The sequence below is a fragment of the Sitodiplosis mosellana genome, unplaced genomic scaffold (assembly GCF_009176505.1).
Source record: "Sitodiplosis mosellana isolate CC-2019 unplaced genomic scaffold, AAFC_SMos_1.0 Smas_scaffold_6226, whole genome shotgun sequence".
Classification (NCBI taxonomy): Eukaryota; Metazoa; Arthropoda; class Insecta; order Diptera; family Cecidomyiidae; genus Sitodiplosis; species Sitodiplosis mosellana.
In genome coordinates, this window is record NW_022601467.1 from 15,580,249 (window position 1) to 15,595,938 (window position 15,690).

Below are 15,690 nucleotides of genomic sequence, written 5' to 3' on the forward strand. Positions count from 1 at the left end.
TTATCCATACCAATTTTCAAGATACTTTCACCTGTTTGGAACTAACTCTGTTGGGAAGGATTTGAAAAACGTAAGTAATATGCGGCGATGAAAGATCTTTGCAAGAATTTACTAGTTTATTGTTAGCATGCTGTGAATACATTTAATGGAATTCATACAAGACAATTTCAATTCTTTAAGTTTTTGACTTAGGCCCCTGTTCATCCCTCTACGCCATTCCTCTGGGGAAAAAAAACAACGACAACGAAATTTTTCATGTTGTTCGCTTTGCTTGATCGATCTATTTCATCGTATTCCTATGATGTATTCGGAAGTTATGATATCGATGTCAAGATGAGTTGGAGAGTGTCTATCGCACTAATTTATCGATGCGAGTCGATAAATGAGCTGATTTGTTTCTGAGTCGCAAAATTTGTTTCTCTTAAATTTTCGAACTGAATCCAATTGATTTTAAACCATTTCCACGCTCTAGTTTTTTGATTTTCCCAGTTTTAATTACCCAAATTATTATAATAATTAATATATTTTCCTCTCTGAAAATAGCATTGCTCGAAAGAAAAAGAAAAGCAAAAGTTTTTGATAGGAATTATTGTTGTTTTATTCGTGAATTTGATTATAAATCCGTGCCTCAAAATAAACTATGTGCATATGGCAAAAATTTTCGGATGTGTTTGAATTCCCTTTTGTACATTTAAATGTCCAAAACTAGCGATTTTCTGCTTGGTTTTAGCTGTTTTTTTCTGCTTGGGTTTTGCCTTTTTTTTCAAATGTGATGCGCAGTGCTTATCGATGAATTGTTTCACATCTTTTGTTTGATCGTCAGAATGATTGGTCGACATTAGTTTCTGTTGAAACTTTTTGAATAGTTCGATTGCGACGTGCCCATCATTTGCCGCATATTGAATGTTTTCGTCATTTAATTTGTCATTTTCCCAACTCTTATGTATTTCTCGTGATATCCGGCCTCTTTTTTTATAATCCAGTTTAACATTTAGAACTTCTTCGGATAGGCTGCGTATTCCTTCGGCTTTGCATTTACATTTCTTGGCCAAATGCTTCAGATCCAATATACCGGACACTTCGACGCGGTAATTATTACCTAGTCTATTTCCATCTTTATGGGGCATGATACCAACTTTTAGAATATTCTCATCTTCCAGGATTGCCTAAAAGGTGAACAAAGAAATCAGAAAGAAATCGAAATCATTCGAATCCCAGCAAAGAAGATGGAACCAACCTGAAGCTCAACAGGAATCGTTTTCATTTTACACAATCGTATTAAGGCGCACAGTCCACGATATGTTGCCAATTGCAATAGAGCCACTTTACGTCCGCCAGGTGTATTCCACTCACAATCAAAACCAAGCACGTTATATCGATCGCAATGTCTGAAATTAAAAACCAAATTCATTATTGTGGTTCACTTTGAAAATGCCCAATCCGAATAAATCTGATTGGATCCATACATTCGCAATCGCTCGACAACTGATTGACATTCTGCGGCATTGCTCACGATGCGAATTTCTTGTGGGGGCAGTGTGGAATATTGAATTTCTTCTTTTAAATGGGCCAAACAGAGTTCGTCGAAGAATTTCGTACGATTGCCCAAATATTTTTCGGCTACTAATTTCTTCTCAAAAAATTTGAATAAGTCAATTGTGGCATGTACGATTTTTGCCGCATAATCGATTTCTTCACGCAATGAAATGTACTTCCAATCGCTGCTGAGTACTCGCCAGTCAAGTGTTTTCAGATCAAAATTCAAGCAAGTATTTGATAAGAGTTCCAGGTCATCTGCTGGATATTCGCATTCCTTCGCCAAATATCGTAGATCGATTGCACTTGCGACACAAAAGCCATAGTCACCTTCCAATTTATCGACATGGAACGATACTCTATGGCCAACTTTGAGAATATTTTTGTCTTCAAGAATTTCCTTGATTGAATCAAAATGCAAAACAACATAAAAATTGTGTCGAAAATTTCTTTTTTGAACGCTTTCATTGGTAACAAACCTGGAGCTCAACTGGAAATTTGTCAAATGTTCGTAATCGAAATAGTGCACACAGTCCACAGTGTGATGCCAATTGCAATAAATTAACAGATCCTTTCGTTGACTCATATTTGCAAGTAAGGCCAAGTACGTTGTACTTCTTACAGTGCCTAAACATGAAGAAAATCGAAAGTTTTATCTAATTGCATCAATTAAAATGGTTAAAGTGTGAATTGTAATGGCATACGCTCTTAGTTTCTTCATTACAGCACGGCACTCTTCAACATTGCTTATAACGTGGATTTCCCGATTGCGTGGTTTGTCATTCTGTGCTACATTGACATTGACCGTTTCCGTCGTTTGATTTTCATTCTCTTTTTTCTTCTGGTAAATATGATTGAAATGCGGCTTGCAATTTTTATTGATGAACATTTGTACACGATGTCTGAGATCGTGTACATGGTACAGATTTTTCGATTTTATTTCATTTTCGAATTTTTTAAACAGTTCAATCGCAACGCGCACACTTTTCGCAGCATACTCAACGTTTTGAATATCTAATTTATTTGTTGGTTTAGTCCAATGTTTTCGTTCAAGACGATGGTTTTCAATGAGCACCACTTTCAAATGGCTGGCGGATAGTAAGGCCAAACTCTCGGGCGGATAATTGCATTGCTGCGCTAAATACCGAAGATCCAATATGCTCGCTACATAGAGACCACATTTGCTCAAATTTATCGCAATTTCAGCTACATTAACGCCGACTTTCACAATATTTTTGTCCTCTAGAAATTTCTGCAAAAGAAAAAAATTGATAAATATCGCTGTCGAAATAAAATCCAATGTAACAAACCCAAAGCTCCCTTGGAATCTTGTCCAAACTGTGCAATCTTATTAGTGCACACGATCCAAGATACGATGCCAATAGTATGAGTGCAAATTTTTGATTAAAATTTCTCGTATTACAGCCAATGCCAATGACATTGTATTTATTTGTATGTCTGAAAATAGAAAAGAGGTTTCCATTGACTTGGGTCCGTTTCAATAAAACATTGTCCGAAAATAATCTCAGTTTCAATGAAGTGTTAATAAGTTTCGGTAAATTTTCACGTACAATCGCAATTGCTTCACCACCTCTTTACATTTTTCGACAGTGTCCACAATGTGAATTTCTTGATTGCCCCACAGGTCACTACGATGATTTGTATTGCTTTTGACTGAATTCACAGCTGATTTTTTAGCTGCAAGATTTCCTTTGTTCATTGTTAATTAATTTCCTTCCGGCAAAAAAAAAATTCATAAAAAAATTTGGAACAACTCAGAAAATTTCACTGGCACACAGTTCTACTTGCACACGATAATAATAAAAAAGACAACATATGAGAGAAGTGTCAAAATCAAAACACCGGCTGCGTTATGCCTTGCGATAGAATGCATTAGTTCAACGAACGCAACGCATGCGGATACGCCGTTTCTCTGCGTTCTTTTGTGTCGGTTTGCCGCTGTGTAATAGAAGAAATTATAAGAGAAACCGCAGTAAACGTATTGAAAATTGACTGAATTTAGCTAATTCCAGAACATTAATGAATGAAATTAAGTGAAAATCAAAAGTTGTGGTTTCAAAACAAAGATTTAATAATGTAATTCAAAAATGCTAAATTTTCAAAAGACCAAGTAAAAAATTTGAACAAACATTTGAACTGATAAACAAAACAGTATAAATGCAACGAATTGATCATTTTAATGGGATTTCATTGGAAACATCTCGAAAGTAGTTCGATCATTAATCGACGATTTTGGAGTCATTTTTGTGGCGTCTTCACTCGCATTTAATTTCCATTGTAGAAGCTTGCTTGTCAAAGTTCAAACATCATTGCAAACATATGGAAGTGGAGGAAATGAAGCCAAGCTGCACGAGGTTATTTATTGTAAAATTTTCATTTTGGCACGAATATGAATCGAAGATTAATTAATTATATTTCTTTTGCTTATTTGTCCAATAAGACATGCAATATTCATCGATAAATTTCTGCACATCTTTCGTTTGATCGCCCGAACATGTTGTTGGCTGCATTAATTTCTCTTGAAATTTTTTAAATAATTCAATTGCAACATGTGCATCGTCAGCTGCATATTTGATATTTTCGTCATCCAATGCGTCGTTTTCCCATTTTTTGTGTATTTTTTGCGTCAAAAGACCTTTTTCTTTATGACTTAGTCGAACTTTCAACACTTCTTCCGATAATTTCCCAATACCTTGTGATTTACATTTACATTTCTTTGCCAAATATTTCAGATCCATTACACCCGCAACCTTGAGACGATAACCGCTGAACAGTTTATTCGCATCCGAATGTGGTGCAATTCCAACTTTAAGGATCGTTTTATCTTCTAAAATTGTCTGAAATGTAAACAGAAATAAATCCGAAAAATTATTAAATCGAAAATGTTTAAAACATACAGAGAGAAAAAAAAACTGGAAACGTTTACTCAAAAACAGAAGTGGCCTACCTGAAGCTCAATAGGAATCGTTTTCATTTTGCACAATCGTATCAAGACACACAGACCACGATGTGTTGCCAATTGCAATAAGGCAGTTTCACGTCCGCCCGGCGATTTCGATTCACAATCAAAACCGAGTACATTGTATTCCGTAACATGGCTGTACCCAAGAAACAATTGTTAACGCAAATACATCCATTACCAAGCGTATGTCGAATTAAGGCCCGCATTTGTGTGTAGTTTCAGTCATTTTTAACGTCACGATGGAAGTAGAAAAAAATAGTAAAAACAAATCAATTAGAATGATATAAAAACGATTATGAATCAATATTCAATATGCTAATAAATAGTGATACTCACCTACGAGGCATTTTATATGATCCGACTAAGCCCCGTACTTCGGACAAGGCCACAATACTCAAAGCCCAGCAAAGTAACAAAACGTTACAATTATTATTGTTTGAAAACTTAATCCTACATCAACTAAAAACTATTCTTCATCGGACACGTCGTTGAGAACGTAAACGTAATCATCGTCGCTGTCGCTATCGTTGTCATCTTGGTCGCCTTCGGCATTGTTCTGCGCGGCTGCAGCTGCTGCATGATGTTGTCTCGACAGTTGCGGATGCACATCCAAGCCCTTTATCATACAAAGACCTGAAACAACCGAAATCACAAACAACAATTGTTAGCCAGAATATTTCACATTTTTTTTTCAATGTATGATACATACCTTTGTACAATATGCACTTGGCAGCGACTTCATCCCGATGCCAAACAGTGTTCTGTTGATGTGGATGACGTGAATCGTTCCATGTGTTATCAATGTTTAGCTGCCAGTTTTTGAACCATACATTGAGTTTCGGCACTAAACCATGTGAATACACTGAATCTACATTCAATCGTTCATATTCCGCAACAACATGTCGTCGCTCTCGTTGATACAACCGGTTGCTTTTCTTGCTGATGATCACACTGCTCAGGTGTTTGTCAGTCGTGATATTTGCTGCATGTGGAATGCATTGACGGCAGACTTTGTAGCGGTCCTTTCTTGTACGTCGATCAAATGGCTGAAAGCACTTTGCACACGTCTGCGATGTTTTGTACTCGTCAACCATCACCACCACACAATTGTGCAGTTTCTTGAAGCTGTTCAGTAGTTTCCGTACACCAGGGCACCGCAACCGTTTCTTAATACCAATCGGCGAATTTGGAGCCATTTGAGCTGCACCAAGGAAAATGAGCGATGGCAATTTTCTGGTCAAAAAAGCAGCGATGGTATCACTTGCACGGGTCTCCTCGATATGTTTATCGAGATTGAGGCGAATGTATTTGCGTGCTGTATAAACCTCCATTCCAGGCTGCAACATTTTCACACGATGTTCAATGTAACTCATCCAATTTGAGGCTCCCTTGGGCGATGGATAGAATGGATATTGATTTCGGTCGTGTTGCTCCAATTCGGTGAACAATCGTAGCCATTTTTCCGATTTGCGCTTTCGTTTGCCATATTTCGCTCGAAAATGGTATTTCGGACCGTCGATCGTGATGTTTTCCTGTGTGAAATAAATACGAACAAAGAATCATGATTATATGGATATAAATGAACTGACTGATAAAACAAACAATCAAATAAATCAAAAAAGAAAAATAAGAAAAAAGAACAAAGAATCATGATTATATGCATATAAATGAAATTACTGAAAAAACAAACAAACAAATCATTGTTACTCACTTCCACACCGGATGCGATATGTTTTCGCACCGTGGCATTCCAGGTCCGCACACCAGGGTCCATGCCTAGCACGAAGCGGAAAACACCATTTTCGTACATTTCGTTGATTTGCTCGTGCGAATATTCGTGTGAGGGGCATTCTGGCTTCAGGAAACACAACGAAACAGCCACACTATCCGTCACGATTGCGTAGTCAAATGTCTTGCGATTGCCGACTTTCTTAATCTTGTCCATGTTGAATATTGTGTCCCAGGACACAAATGGATTGCTGTCGTAGACCTTTTTCGAAATGTTAACCGGCTGGCCAAACAATCCTTTTGCCAACTTGATGGCACCCAATTTGCGCGCCATTTGATAGAACAGGTGAATATCGATCCGGATGTGCTTCATCTTGAAGTCATGAATCGGAATTGCACGAAAGTTTTTTATTTTCGGTGGGCGTGCAATGGATGGCATGGCGTTGTGCAATCGATCCCGATGATATCGGCGCCAGAGATCATTCAAGAGCTCGAATCTTTCATGGTGGTTGAACACTAGCCGTTGAATGGTGATGAATATCGGTATCGTCTGGAACCAACTACCACCAACGAGATCACACAACTTCGTACCGACTGGTATTCCGATCATACGCGCTTGCTCGAGCAGCCGCTCCACATTCGCACTTGGCACTATGTTGTTGAACATAACAGCTTTGGTGGCATTTTTCACATCGATGTCGCTGATGTTATGGCCAAGCAAATTGAGCTCATACCGTTGCAGCACGAAAAACGTTTTGATACGGGTGTAGCACCACGTTTTGATATTGTTCTTGACATTGGTGGTGTATTGATCAATGAGCTGATTGAATGCGTTGTGCATGTCTTCACGTTGTGGCCATCGGAAGTTCGGCACTGCTGTTTCGATTATTTGGCGGAAGGCCAACGGCAATTTGTGTCGGTTCTCGTTCAAAATGTTCTTGAAGCAATCCTTGATCAATTCGTATCCATTGCCTCTGAAAAAGCCGTGGTTATCTTCGTCGAATGCTCGGTTGTTCTCGAAGAGAAACAACAATGACGCCAAAACGGTGATGACGGTGGCTGTGTGGCACCAATTGTTGACTTGTGCCACAAAATTCGCGCGATATTGATCCCGAAGAACCGAATTCAGCGACAGTTTGACCGATCTCGGTCGCCCGTTCTGGGCTCGCTTTCTTTTCATGCTCACCAAATTTGATCTAATGAAAATGAAAAATAAAATGGTGAACAAATTAATCAGAATTACTGCACTTTCGATCAAACACTGACTAAATAACAATTTGTTTTGAAGAAATAATCAATGAACCATCAATATAACAATCAACTTGCCTCAACGAATTCTGACACCAAACTGACCATGCAATGCTGAATTTTGAATATTGTACTCTTGTCGTTTTGCAAATGTCCTGTTAGTCAGAAATCACAACCGAATCAAATGCAACACTAATACAACAGCACAATCCAGAAAAATGTGTTGATGAACACTCAAAATCTCGTTCGAATTCGACTCAGAGTAGATATTTTGCATCGTTATGAAATTCAGAACACAAAAACTGCACTGTTCTTCACGCAGCAACAGTAAGAGCTGTCAATTCGATTCGAATGGATTCGATCGCCACAGTCAGACTTCGATTTGTTATGAAAATATTCTTGCTCCAGCACACACACAAGAATGAAACGAACGAAGCGGAGAAGCAACAGAGGATACACGAGAGCAACAGTACACATAGCTATGTTACTTGATTGTTCTTTCTGTATGCGGTTCATTCTCACATTCTTTCTTTCGTGTTTGTATATCTGCTGTACGGTCTGTGTAGAATGGAGCGAGCATAATGTGAACCGTCCGTTATTTGTTACATTTTGAATGAATTTCATTGGAAGTTGTCATTTTATTGGGAAATATGCACATAATCCACGTTTAATATAACACTGAAATTACCACGAAAATGGGCCAAAACGTTACATTACGCGATGGTGAAATCTACTAAAAATGATTATCCATAGTCTCTTTCCAATCTATTCACATTGAACGAAACATCATCGCCAATTTTGAGAATATGTTCGTCTTCGAGAATATCCTTGATGGAAACATGAACGAGTATGTAGATTGTTTTAAAAAAAATATATCTTGATTAAATTGTAATCTATTAGTGACAAACCTGAAGTTTGGTTGGAATTGTTTTCAATTTCCTCAATTGCACTAAAGCACATAGTCCACGATGTGATGCCAATTGTAATAAAGAAACCGTTTGTCTGTTGGCTGAATATCTGCAGCCAAAGCCAAGAACGTTGTATTCGTTGCAGTGTCTTAAAAAAACAAACAAAAGTCTTACTTTTTTTTAAATAACTATTTACAAAGCGTTATTATACTTTCGAAGCTGCTCTGCCATAGTTTCACAGTCTTCGACATTGCATATAACGTGAATTTCTGGATTGCTCAATAGTTCATTCTCCTGCACTGTTTGTTTATCGACTGTTTCAGTTGATTGATTTTGCCCCGCTTCTTTCGTTCTATTTCGATAAATATGATTCAAGTGAGGCTTGCAATGTTCATTAATAAATGTTTGAACGCCTTCGTTGGACGAATTTTCCAACACAAGTTTCTCTTCAAAATGTTTGAACAGTTCAATTGCAACACGTACAGTTTTAGCGGCATAATTTACATTCCGTGTATCTAAATTAATTGTTTTTTTTTTCCAATGACTGTTAGCGAGTCGGTCAAATTCAAAGAGTTTAATATCCAAAAAATTCTTCGATAGGTCCTTCAATCGAACCGATTGATCAATACGATCATCAAGCTTTTGTGCTAAATATCGTAAATCGAATATGCTCTCAACGCGAACATCATAATCGGTCAATTTTATCGCAGTATCTCTGATGTGTTCAACCATATTAACACCGACACCGATTTCACAATAGTTTCGTCTTCCAAAATTTCCCAAAGCAAAATAGAAAAAAAAAACAGAGCAAAAAATCAAGAAAGGAATTGCAATTTTTCAATTTAATGTAACAAACCCGCAGCTCAGTTGGAATCTTCTTTAATTTGTGCAATCGTATGAGTATACACAATCCACGATGCGATGCCAATAGCAATAGTGCAATTTTTTGACCTACAAATTTTACCCGATCAGAACCAACACCAAGTACATTGTATTCATTGCAATGCCTAAAAAACAAGGAAACGAATATTTGGATTAATTTCATTTTGTAATGAACCGAAATGATTCCGGCAAATTTTCAAATACAATCGCAATTGCTTCACTACATCTTGGCACTTTTCGACACTGTCCACAATTCGAATTTCTTGATTGCCCCACGGATCGCTTTGATTATTTTCATTGCCTTTGTTCGCATTCTGTGATGCATTTTGAATTCGTTGATTTTTTCTGTTCATTGTAAACGAATCCATATTTTATTTATACAAAAAAATCTAAAATTGTTTCTGAAATCTTATTTGATGTAAAAAAAAAAAATAGAAAGGCACTGATTAGAAATTCTAGTTGACAGCTCAACAAAATACATTGAAACGATCGTGTTTTATTTTCATTCAATGATAATAACAACAGCAAGCATATGTATGACAAATGTCAAAGTCAAGACACGGGTTTTCATGTCTTTCGATAGAGTGCATTAGCCTAAGGAACGCAACGCAAATGAATACGTGGTTTCGGTGCGTTTTTACTTGTATTTGTTCTCTCTTCATCGTGTAAGTGGATGCGGCTGTGTACGGAAGTGATTACAACATGCTAATCATAAATGAGCATTTATTTACTTCCAGATTACAAATTGATGAAACTGGATGCTAATCTAAACAAAATTGAGTCGAATGATTGCACATCATAAATGAATGTAATGAAAATCTGGCATTATACAGTGTCAAAATCCTTTTTTTTGCGTCAATGACCAACTAAAAAAATGTAAAAATACATTTTCACTTCGAATGTTTTCAATCGTATTGCTCTAGAAATAAGAATACATTAAGCTGATTAATTCGAAGAAAACCACAAAATAAACAACAAACATTTCTTGTTTTTCATTTCAATAGTTGAAACAATAAAAAGTTACAAAATATTTTATGATGTATATTTTTTTCTTGTGAATTAAATGCTATAATTGAGTTCAATTTTTAATTCATATTACCTATGTCATTTGAGAATGAAGAAGGATGAAGTTGAACGTTAAGAGCTTTACATATTCTGAAATTCGAACTAGCCATCGACGAGTTTAAGATCTTGAGAGATGTCTTTTCACTGCGATCGAAAAGATTTTTCCCCTTTAAAGCTACCCATGGCCGTGGTGTTTGAGCAATGAAAAAAATATTTTATCAATGAAAATGATTAATGAGCAATGAAAAAAATATTTTGAATATCAAGATGATTCAAAGCCAAAAAAAAAAAACAATACAGTGAACATTCGGAAATCTCAAGTCCTACAAATCTTAATCGTACAGAAAACTTAAGCTATTCTCCGAAAACAAACTATTTATTTAAGATATCCGAATGTTCACTGTATCAGCGATTTCTTGACGTAGTTGGCTATGGTAAGCCGAATATTACCAAAGGATGTCACACGAATAATTTGATAATATTTCCAAGAAATTCGACATTGGATTGATTCATTTCCCAAGAAATGAAGCTAAAATTCAATTAGCATACGATTTTCGTCGTATCACTCACTCAGCAGATGTCATTTATACGACAACAACATGATTTAAATTTGAATGTCAATCCTGATGAAGCCTGAGACTATCAACATAGCTTAATTCGTGTTATTTTATGCTTATTTATTTAACAGTGGCTATGTATCAAATAATTGGAAAATTTATCTCTATAACAAACAGCTATAGTTACGAAATTCCGAGAATTTCTCATTTTAGTTTCATGCCCGAATCAAAGTACCATTGCTGAAAACCGTCTAAAAAACGATCAAAGTGACAATAAAATTGAAAATTTTCCAATTTTATTGGAAAATACTTCATTCGACCATTATCTTAACACAATTATGTTTTCTCCTATAAGACGGCCACAGGACTGGGAGTCGACCATAGTTAAAATTCCAAATATCCATGTTTTTATCATAGCGCCCATTGAACACTAGATTTTAAAAGATTATGAATATCCGTTGACTCAAAGACCTTGAACACACATAAGAAACATGAAAAGAATGCTATGATCTCTATTTTGAATTGTGATTCTGAACATTATTTTGATCATAATGTGAATGCGTGGGTAGTAAGGTCATTTTAGCATATGTTTGTATGTCTGAATTTGATTTTTCATTCTCTTTGGACACTTTTTTCTGCTCTTATTATGTAATGCTCATAACACTGTAGTAACTACTTCACTGTTTTGTATCGAAGATTCATATTAAAATGACAATCTAAGACTATGGCTCTTGGTTAGATCGTATAAGAATATATTGAAATGTGTAATGTTCTTATTGTGATACGATCATTGGAGGTAAGAAACCCATCCATTTAATCCAATAACAGTTCTATTTTCCTTATTCTTGATCTCACCCTAGAGCATTTTAATATATGTCATACCTACCTGCATTCAATTCTTATATACAAGGGATTGAAATAATGCTTACCTTTATAGAAAATGTTCAAAGTAATCTAGGTGTTTAAAGCAAATATAAGGAAAAAAGTCAACAGCCGCTCAAATCGATATGGGAATAATCTTGTTAATCAGACAAAAGAGAAGTAAGTTGTTAGAAAAAATTGTAAAGAAAAAAAAGTCAATCGACCATTATAATTATGCAACAAACTGTATTCGATCAAATGTTTTGAATCGTCGCTAATCAAGATAGAAGAACAAAAATCGATTTTTTGCATATCATAAAATCAAAATAAAAAGAGTATCCAGTCCGTTATACAATGTTAACTGCTTCATTTTTCTGATGCGAACGACCCGATACGAAAAAGGTGAACAAAAACGTAAACATATATGACTCTCATATTGGAATGAAAACTCCTTTCGAAATGTATAGATTATCTATAAATTCGCGCTTCGTCTTGAGCAAATATACATTTGTATGAAGTTGAATTCACAATATTGTGCATTTAATATTTCGCGAAGATCGAGACCAAGGCAATAAAATACGATCAGATGTTAGTATTTTAAAAAACTTTATCACAACAAAAAGCGAGGGGAAAAAATCGACTACTCAAACATGTGTTTGTTTGTTTTATTTTTGAAAATGGTGTTGGCCCACATTGTTTATAAAAAAAACGAAAAAAAACGAGCAAACAAGCCTTGTACATATCAAATAAAATTGCTTTGGAATGCTTTGTTTCATGATTGATATGAAAGTAAAGTGTTAGCAAGCCTTTCATAAGACATATATATATATATATATATATATATATATAACATCGAATTAGACGCTCATACCGTACAACAGAAGCATAAACAAACCAAAAATAAATTAGTCCGATTTCGTCACATTGACGTGATAATTCCAACAATACCAATACACACACACACACACACGTACGGACGCACTCACGTACGCACAAGCGAACCGTCGTTTGTATGTATTGGTAGATAAGCGCACCCTGACAGAAAATTTATCAACTATGTTTGGCTTTGTTGTTGGTGCTAAAATAACACCATGGATACGCAATAAACTTGAATCATGTGAAATCATGTATTTGCGTGTATGAGAAACATGTATTGAACAATTGCTTTGCAATGCGATGTGTGTGAGTCAGACGTTTTTTTTTTTTTTGCTCTTTTGGTTTGCATTCATTTAATGGAGTAGAGTTAAATAAAGCTGAAAGAAGTACGCAAAAGGGAAAAGAAATTCAATACAAAGAGACGATGAATCGAAGTTAGGTTTATATATATTGGCCATTTGTATGCTCTCCATATTTTTTTTTCTATCTCACTACGGTTTTACTATGGTGGTGCTGTTGTTGTTGCTGTCTTTTTTTCGTCTGCGTATTTTTTTTTTATTTCTGGATTTTTCTTTGTTTTATGCAACACCAGTTTGACCTTACTTTCGTAGCTATGCTAGCATAGTAAATGAACAAATAACCATGATGATAACAAATTGATGTTTGTAGCAACAACAATCGACACACCAAAAAAAAAACTAAATATTGAAATAAAAAAAGCAACTGAATATTATGAAATGAAACTACTTTTTGCTTCGCGTTATATTAATATATTTCCTTTGAAAATGTATTCATCATTTTTGCTTGCTTTTCATTTATCGTTTTCATCGTATTTTCTGTTATTCATTTTTTTCATATTCTCAGAAATTAATTAATATTTTCGAAATTTTACACACACGTTCCATACAACACAATATTTTTTTTCTAAACGCAATCAATCTGGATGTCCTGAATAGTACATTTTTTTGTTTTCTTTTTGTTTCGACAACATTTAAATTATTGTATCTCATTTTTTAATCTTTTTTTTTTGTTGGATGTTATTAGGAAAGAAATTTTAAACTTTTTTTTACATTTTCGATTTTTCGGAGTCAATTGTTTCAAGATTGAATTCAAATTTGAATAGGTTTTTTTTTCTATCCCTCTTACAGAGAGATATAAAATGAAGAAAAAAAAGAAGTATGATTTTAAAGATTGCTTTTTCTTGTTGTTGACAAATTTAAATCCCTCAATTCACACTCGGGTGGTGTTTGGGTTGGTTGTTCATAAAAAGTTTCCTTCTCTCGATGAATGGGATGTGCACGCAGATTCTACTTTTCATAGATTGGAAGAATAGGAGATGTTGGCCAATCTTCACCTTCTTCAGAGCAAACACTGCCAGTTCTGTGCGGACGGAAGAAATATAAACAAAATGGTCATTAATGATAATTGGGGTCGTGTGTGAATCAACACACATTATTGTATCCTACATATATGTGAAACAAATGAATCACTACAACGTGCCGAAAGCAAAATGAGTCAAAACCGAAAGAAATAACGGTTCATGTGCGCGCGCGACACATGCGAAATTAACAAATTTTCAAGCAAACAATCGGCTTTGTGTCGAAATAGCTTTCTATTTATTTTGTTGTCCAATTGTTGTTAGGCTCATTTTTGGCTTTTGCTCGCTTTTTATTGCAGTTTAAATTTGGGCAATTGGATTATTGGAATGAAAAAGAAAAGAAAGAAAGAAGAAGAAGAAGAAAAAAAAACAAATGGTACCTTGTTCGCAGTGGGTTATGATTGTTGTCTTCCTCAATTGTTGGTAGATGGGATGTTAGACGATCGGTTGGACGAAGCACTCGTAATGTTCTTGACGAGAGTTTCCAGACCAAACGTTGACGATGCGGTAGTTTCTGTTGTCCATTGTAATGTTCCAAAATGTTAACAACGATTTTGTGCGTCTCGAAGAATCCATGTTCGGTGATTTTGCATAGATTTTGCAATTGAATTGCATATTGTACAAGACCCTGAACATGATCATTGTCCGAACCAAGTTTGGCCGCAATCATCTCGTCGAGATGTGTACATATCAATGCCAATGCCAATTCCGATGCACGCATACTAGCACAGCTGGCTTCGCATGCTAAAATTTCCAATCGTGCGACCAAATCATGAAAGATCATGGTCGACTCAAAGAACGCCTGAAGATTCAATTCCACAGCAACGCGGTGCAGAACGATGTGGAAAATGCGGAGAAATGTTAGTGGTGTAATTGGTGCGGCCTCCATTTGAACGCCAAGCTTGCTTGCAACCTGCACAGAGGATAGAGTCATCGGAATGAAATGAAAATTTAGAGAAAATGGCACCAAAATGAGTGGGTCAAAGGTCATTAGTGAAACGCAATTTTTTGCGTGGTTGTGAGATTAGTAAAAGAAAAGAGCTATCAAAAACGAGTACGTTCATAGTTCATGGGTAACGGTATTACACTTACAATAGTCGACATGCGTTCAACATCGCCTGATGTGCAACGACATTGCGAAATCGCTACCAAATCGTCGGTGTCAGCAATGTTCAATTTCAATTGACGTACAGCCAACAGGAACGATCCAACACTGATGCAAGCCATATGCTTGGGACGCACTCGCATTTTGGTGAGAAAGCGATCCACCAGATTTACGGCCACAAAAAGTACATCACTTGGGAAATCGTACCACATTTTCAGACAACGCAAGACATGCGCTGCTCCGTCTCGTGCGCCAACAGTAACTTCACCATTATTCGAATCCTCTGGCAGGAACAATGATGGCTGGAATTTCGTTTCCAATGCCAGCGATTCGTATAATTTACCAAATAGCTGTTCATTTGGTAGTACGCTCAGTTGTGTATACACACAAGCTCCTTGTATTACTGCTGCAGCACCCCGATCCTCAAGCTGGGCACAATTCAATCTTCGCTGCATTGGCTGCTCCGACGTGCCAGCAATACAATCTGGTGAATTCCCATCTCTCAGCATTGTATTGCTAACAGAGTAGCGATCAGTGAAAGACATGATTAGGCCTGGCCTAGT

At 36.1% G+C, this 15,690-nt stretch overlaps 5 protein-coding genes across 6 annotated transcripts; all 5 read right to left on the bottom strand.

Annotated features, from left to right (window-relative positions):
• Nucleotides 1–573: 573 nt before the first annotated feature.
• Nucleotides 574–3,466, bottom strand: LOC129578174 (uncharacterized). The gene is made up of 7 exons (XM_055466351.1): nucleotides 3,108–3,466; nucleotides 2,847–2,994; nucleotides 2,241–2,788; nucleotides 2,016–2,163; nucleotides 1,467–1,936; nucleotides 1,238–1,388; nucleotides 574–1,166 (listed from the first exon to the last, which is right to left on the bottom strand). The coding sequence occupies exons 1-7, from the start codon at nucleotides 3,254–3,256 to the stop codon at nucleotides 639–641; spliced, it is 2,142 nt and encodes a 713-aa protein (XP_055322326.1). The 5' UTR covers nucleotides 3,257–3,466; the 3' UTR covers nucleotides 574–638.
• A 138-nt stretch (nucleotides 3,467–3,604) lies between these two features.
• Nucleotides 3,605–4,995, bottom strand: LOC129578179 (exonuclease 3'-5' domain-containing protein 2-like). The gene is made up of 3 exons (XM_055466356.1): nucleotides 4,856–4,995; nucleotides 4,505–4,655; nucleotides 3,605–4,394 (listed from the first exon to the last, which is right to left on the bottom strand). Exons 1-3 carry the CDS (start codon nucleotides 4,864–4,866, stop codon nucleotides 3,963–3,965), a joined length of 594 nt encoding a protein of 197 aa, XP_055322331.1. The 5' UTR covers nucleotides 4,867–4,995; the 3' UTR covers nucleotides 3,605–3,962.
• LOC129578173 (uncharacterized) lies at nucleotides 4,980–7,851 on the bottom strand. Its single transcript, XM_055466350.1, has 4 exons — nucleotides 7,574–7,851; nucleotides 6,231–7,443; nucleotides 5,229–6,051; nucleotides 4,980–5,152 (listed from the first exon to the last, which is right to left on the bottom strand). Exons 2-4 carry the CDS (start codon nucleotides 7,425–7,427, stop codon nucleotides 4,986–4,988), a joined length of 2,187 nt encoding a protein of 728 aa, XP_055322325.1. The 5' UTR covers nucleotides 7,428–7,443; nucleotides 7,574–7,851; the 3' UTR covers nucleotides 4,980–4,985.
• Nucleotides 7,852–8,002: 151 nt separating this feature from the next.
• LOC129578178 (uncharacterized) lies at nucleotides 8,003–9,212 on the bottom strand. Of its 2 annotated transcripts, XR_008689078.1 has the most exons (4): nucleotides 8,615–9,212; nucleotides 8,404–8,551; nucleotides 8,184–8,322; nucleotides 8,003–8,053 (listed from the first exon to the last, which is right to left on the bottom strand). XR_008689078.1 is itself a non-coding variant. In XM_055466355.1 (3 exons), the coding sequence occupies exons 1-3, from the start codon at nucleotides 9,133–9,135 to the stop codon at nucleotides 8,239–8,241; spliced, it is 753 nt and encodes a 250-aa protein (XP_055322330.1). In that variant the 5' UTR covers nucleotides 9,136–9,212; the 3' UTR covers nucleotides 8,029–8,238. The 2 variants fall into 2 exon arrangements, 1 of the variants encoding a protein (XP_055322330.1); XM_055466355.1 differs by having other exon boundaries at nucleotides 8,029–8,322.
• Nucleotides 9,213–13,391: 4,179 nt separating this feature from the next.
• On the bottom strand, nucleotides 13,392–15,672 carry LOC129578182 (cyclin G). Its single transcript, XM_055466360.1, has 3 exons — nucleotides 15,115–15,672; nucleotides 14,403–14,935; nucleotides 13,392–14,024 (listed from the first exon to the last, which is right to left on the bottom strand). Exons 1-3 carry the CDS (start codon nucleotides 15,670–15,672, stop codon nucleotides 13,952–13,954), a joined length of 1,164 nt encoding a protein of 387 aa, XP_055322335.1. The 3' UTR covers nucleotides 13,392–13,951.
• Between the last annotated feature and the right edge of the window lie 18 nt (nucleotides 15,673–15,690).